This window comes from Scyliorhinus canicula, chromosome 6 (assembly GCF_902713615.1).
Source record: "Scyliorhinus canicula chromosome 6, sScyCan1.1, whole genome shotgun sequence".
NCBI lineage: Eukaryota > Metazoa > Chordata > Chondrichthyes > Carcharhiniformes > Scyliorhinidae > Scyliorhinus > Scyliorhinus canicula.
Window position 1 is genome coordinate 92,125,572 of NC_052151.1, and position 6,000 is coordinate 92,131,571.

General features: G+C 42.7%; 1 protein-coding gene across 1 annotated transcript in view; it reads right to left on the bottom strand.

Annotated features, from left to right (window-relative positions):
• ccn6 (cellular communication network factor 6) overlaps positions 1 to 4,656 on the bottom strand; it is a 50,417-nt gene extending 45,761 nt beyond the window's left edge. The window contains exon 1 of the mRNA XM_038798792.1: positions 4,602 to 4,656. Coding sequence (XP_038654720.1) covers positions 4,602 to 4,649 — 48 coding nt within the window. The 5' untranslated portion in view covers positions 4,650 to 4,656. The remainder of the gene's footprint in view (positions 1 to 4,601) is intronic.
• Positions 4,657 to 6,000: the final 1,344 nt, after the last annotated feature.

Sequence of the window (6,000 nt, forward strand, 5' to 3'; positions counted from 1 at the left end):
AGCACTATTTTGAATTTGTAGATGAACTTGGAAGCATTTAATGTGAACAGTGAGGAGGATAGGAAGGAAGATAAACTAAAGGATACAACTTTGAAGGGAGTGCAAGAACAGAGGGACCTGAGTGTATATGTCATTGAGGTTGGAAGGACAGGTAGCCAGAACAGTTAATAAAGCATACAGTATCCAAGACTTTCTTAATAGGGAAATGGAGTATAAGAGCAAGGAAGTTACATTGAACTTGTATGAGACATTGGTTCAGCCTCAGCTTGGGTATTGCATCGGTTTCTGGGTGCTGCACTTTAGGAAAGTTGTGAAGGAATTTGAGAGAGTGCAGAAGAGGTTCGCAAGAATGCTTCCAGGAATGAGGGACTTCAGTTCTGAGGATAGATTAGATAGAAAATAGGACTGTTTTCCTTGGCGAAGAGAAGGATTAGATGAAATTTGATTGATGTATTCAGAACCATGAGGAGCCTGGTCAAATCGATAGGGAGAAACTGTTTCTACTTGTGAAAGGATCAAGAACAAGATGGCACAGGCGCTGACACGATGGGCCGAAATGCTTCCTTCTGCACTATAACAATTATGTGGTCCTGGGGTGCAGCTTTAAGAAGGTGGAAATAAATGCAGAAGGAAACTTAAGGCACCATAAATTAACAATGCAATGTTCAATTAATCATGTAATTACTTGGTGCAATTGCCAAGCAGGCTCCATATTAATCAACAGGAACAAAGGTTTTCAAATAGGACAGTGCTTGTTGTAAATGGGCATTGAGAACTAACAGCAGCCCCAGCGCTTCCACTTCAAAGGCAACACCACTGAATTTCCAATTCAGGATCACTTGCCTAAACTGGTTTAAAGGTAACTCCAAAAAAGTGAGATAAAACAAAAGAATAAAGCATGGGCAGCATGGTAGCACAAGTGACTAACATTGTTGCTTCACAGCACCAGGGTCCCAGGTTTGATTCCCCGCTGGGTCACTGTCTGTGAGGAGTCTGCACGTTCTCCCAGTGTCTGCGTGGGTTTCCTCCGGGTGCTTCGGATTCCTCCCACAGTCCAAAGACGTGCAGGTTAGGTGGATTGGCCATGCAAAATTGCCCTTAGTGTCCAAAAAGGTTAGGAGGGGTTATTGGGTTACGGGGATAGGGTGGAAGTGTGGGCTTAAGCGGGTCGGTGCAGACTCGATGGGCTGAATGGCCTCCTTCTGCACTGTATGTTCTATGTTCAATGTTCATAAAGCAAAACCGTAACACCAAGCTGTGTCCAGCAGACAGGCTAAGAATGTAATTCTTTCATATAGAAAGGAGGAGGTAGTGAGATTGAACTACATTTAAGGGGACCGGGATGCAAAAGGTGCCCCTTGTATTTCACATCAAACTTAGTTTAAACAGAGAACGCTGACAGAAATAATTAAAATAGAAACTCAAAACAAATGGGTAAAAAAATGGGTGAGATCGCAGAAGACACTGAAGCAGCCCTTTTTTCTAATACAGTGAAATGGCAGCATAAGATGGCAAAGGAAAACATGTGCAATTACTTTATTGATCAGTCTGTGAATGCATTCAATCAGTTTAGTGTAATTATCACTACTTAAATATTTTGTAATTATAAGTTGAAACATTTGTATGTTTGCAACAATGTCTATTGTTTAAGACACCATACATCAGAAATAACAACAGACATGAACAACAAGTGTGATTCTGGGATTCTGCACCACTGAACATAGTTTGTAATCATTTCCTCAGATCTATTTATATCATAGTAAATAATACTAAAATTTTGAATCTCAATGACTTATTGGCAGTGCAAATATTATATAGCGTAGACACACTCATATATGTATATATAAAATATCTGCCTGTATAGATGTTGTATATGCAAACGGACACATACATATATATATACATATATATAAAGAGAGAGGCTGCTTACTTTGTAATCATAGAATTCCTACTGTGCAGAAGGAGGCCATTCAGCCGATCATGTCTGCAGTGACCCTCTGAAAGATCACCATACCTAGGCCCATTCCCCCACCCTATCCTCGTAACTTCATAACCCCATCTAACCTACAGATCACTGGGGGCAATTTAGCATTTAACCTGCACACCTTTGGATTGCGGGAGGAAATTGGAGCACCTGAAGGAAACCCACATAGAAGCGGGGAGAAAGTGAAAACTTCATTTGGACAGTCACCCAAGACCAGAATTGTAGCCAGATTCCTGGTGCTGTGAGGCAGCAGTGCTAACCATTCCACATTGATAATGCTGTAAGGCTCTTCAGCATATTGGAATCAATGAGTAATTGTTATGTTTATAATTTCTTTCTTAACTACTTCCAGAGGTAGTGCCATAACCTCACATGGCCTGTTAGAATCATGATGGCTACAAGACATTAGATGGGCAGGGTTTTTCCACTATCTTTTGAAGTTAATGGGTAGAAAATCATGGTCAACTAAACAGAGAGTGGAAGTCAGCCTTTCCAGCAATTAGCCAAGACCAATGATTCACCTCTGTTATGTGATATTAGCAAAAAGGTCAAATGTATTCACAACTTTGGTATATTTGCAGTAGCTGTGGGATATTAACTGAGGCATTTAAACTTGCCCCAGTGCCAATTTTCAACTGTGTTCCCAAACCTCTGAAAATTATAGGAAACCTATCTGGTATCATATCTGATTAAATTGTGTAAATGAAAGATTGCTGGTTAACAAAAATGTATTTAATGGTCTCTAACCTTCCATGAGTGACATAAATATCAGATAAATGGTTGGGGATCATTAACCAGCCTTGTGATACTAGGATTGATTAGAATTCAAGCCCCTTTCTGTATGATTTATCATTGAACTTAATCTTCATAGATTGTTGAAGACCTTTGTGACTTCCACATTTTGACAACTTTTATTTAGATAAAATGTATTTGTAAATATTTAGCCTCGCAACTTAATTGGAGTTATGTATATTTAACTTAAGATCGATGTACCATAACAATGTATCCCCCTTTTTGTCCATTTTTTGGTCAATGTGAGTAGATTATTTATATGTTTATAACTTTTAATCAGAAATTGATAATTAGCAATAAAATGTTACAAGTACTTGCATATATGTGAAGGTTTTTTGCAAGTGCAGGGAGGGATTTGCCCAACAACTATGACTAAGTTCGGCTTGTAATGCAGAACAATGCCAGCAGCGTGGGTTCAATTCCTGTACCGGCCTCCCCGAACAGGCGCCGGAATTGGCGACTCGGGGCTTTTCACAGTAACTTCATTGAAGCCTATTTGTGACAATAAGCGATTATTAAAAGTAATTCAGACTCCAAACGTTAACTCCGTTCTTGCTCCACAGATGCTGTCAGACCCGCTGAGATTGTCCTGAACTTTCCGTTTTTGTTGCAAGTAAATAAGTTGCTTTTGGACATTTCCAATTGAAAAACGACTTTGCTGGTGCTGAGTAATAATGCATCCCTCAATTCGCTCTGAGACATTTTCATGCTGTGCCGGAAACTCACCAGATAACACTCTCAATTTGAGTGATAGAGCGAGAGCTGATTGGTAATTTCACAAAGAGCAGTGATTTCACTGAGGGCCAGACGCTTTGACCAATCGCTAGTTCCAAAAGTTAACGTTGTCACCAAAAGAAATTGCTTTGAAGAAGACATTGAAAAAGTGACAAATAGAAACTGTTGGGTTACTGGAACGATGTGAATAGATGCATACAGAAATTATCTGCGCCAATATGCCATTAACGCAAAAGGCTGACTTGAAGGCAGTAAAACGTGTCAAAATGTTTACAGGTTCTTGGCCACGCTATTTCCTCTGTACTAAATGGGGAAATCGCACCCTGAAGCAAAAATATATGAGCATTTGTTTTCAAAATAAGGTGGAAACTCCTATATATGCGTAATTTCAAATTAGGGTTAGGGTTAGTTTTAAAAATTGGTCAGTTTCCAAAACACAACTTCCTGGGAAATGAAACATTTATTTTCACGAGCTCGAAGCAAGTATCACTGTACATTCTGCCTCACATATTGCTGCGATCAGAAAGACTTTCATACTGAAAATACCAGGAAATGTGTGAAGCGTTTAGCACCGCTGGTTCCATCTCACTGCTTTTATTCATCGCCCACTTGGTTGCTAGAAGGCTTTGAAACTTGGGTCACCAAATTAAAGATTGTGAATATTCGCCGTGGCGTCCATCAGTTTTCTATCTCAATGACGCTTACTAAATTACAAAGCTAATGTCATCGTGAACGAAAACAAATCGAATTTGTGGGAGATTTAAACCAATTAACTGGGCGCGTTGAGCTATTGCAACCACACAGTGGATGGTTGCCAAATACCTAATGCAATTTACCGGCATAATTTAAGCAACGGTGTAAAGCAAAATATAGATGAAATCATTTCATAAATAGTCTTCATGAATGGTCCTGTGCCTGAAAGCGCGCAACTTTCAATATTTAGTTCAACAATCCATCTGATGACGGAGCAAACAAAAAAGAAACATTTATTTAAATTAACTTATAATTAACTTACATTTGGACGACAAGTCAGCTGCAAACTTGAAACATATAAGCGTTGAATAAAATATTTACAAATCTTAAAGCCTACCTGGTAACTATTGATGAAAAGCAGGATGCAAAGGAGGAGTGCCTGCATGGTGTGAATTGAGACCACGAGCTGGCAGGAGCTGGAGACAAGCTGTGCATAATAAGGCGTACCTCTGTCTCAAACCCACAGGCACCTCTGTTAGCTTTCATATTTCTATTCATTCCAAGCAATTCCCTATGACCTTCCTGCTGCATTTCCCATTCATAACATCTGTCCTGCCAGCAAGCATACTTTGGGCACACGTTTTCCTATTTGGGATAACTTTAGTTGCCATGTAATTTGGTTTAATAGGGAATATTATAGATCAATGTTAATATCAAATTCGATAATACAAATATATATATTAAGACTAATTTGCATTTACGTTGCATCTTTGACACTTCACATGATAGTAGTCAGATAAAAATTGCCACCAAGCCAAAAAGATATTAAGATGGGCTTCTAAAACTTGGTCAAAGAGGTTTTGGTGAAGTTTAGGGAGGAATTTCCAGAGTTTACAACCTGGGTGGCTGAAGTCATGGCCATTACAATGAGGTGAAGGAAGGGCGGGTACACGAGTCTCAAAAGTTGGAGGAAGACAAATATTTTGTACTGGAGGTGTTTCCAGAAAAATGGAGATCTGAGGCTTTGAAGGTATTGAATACAAGGCTCAAAAATTTTAAATCTACACATTGGTGGAGTGAGATCCAATGGTCTGGTTGAACAGAACATGGGGTGGGATTCTCCCGTACCCGGCGGGGCGGAGGGTCCCGGCGGGATGGAGTGGCGTGAACCTCTCGGGCGTCAGGCCACCCCAAAGTTGCGGATTTCTCCACATCTTTAGGGGCGAAGCCCTAACCTTGAGGGGCTCGGCCCACGCCGGAGTGGCTAGCGCCCCGGGAAAGGCCTTTTGCGCCACGCCAGCCGGGGTCGAAGGGGCTTCGTTGGCAGGTGGAAGTCCACGCGTGCGCCGGAGCGGCAGCGGCTGCTGACGTCATCCCCGTGCATTCCGTGTCCACCATCATGAAGGCTATGGCCAATGCGGAAGGACAAGAGTGCCCCCACGGCACAGGCCTACCCGCCGATCGGTGGGCCCCGATCGCCAGCCAGGCCACCATGGGGGCACCACCCGTTCCAGATCGCCCCACGCCCCGCCCCCAGGAACCCGGAGCCCGCCAGTCCCGCCGGTAAGGAAAGTGATTTGATTCCCGCTGGTGGGACCGGCATGACAGCAGCGGGACTTCAGCCCATCGCGGGCCGGAGAATAGCCGGGGGGGGGGGCCGACAGGCGCGGTGCAATTCCCGCCCCCGCCAAATCTCTGGTGCCAGAGACTTCGGGAGACGGCGGGGGCGGGATTCACGCCGCCCCCCCGGCGATTCTCCGACCCGGCGGGGGGTCGGAGAATCCAGCCCATGATGT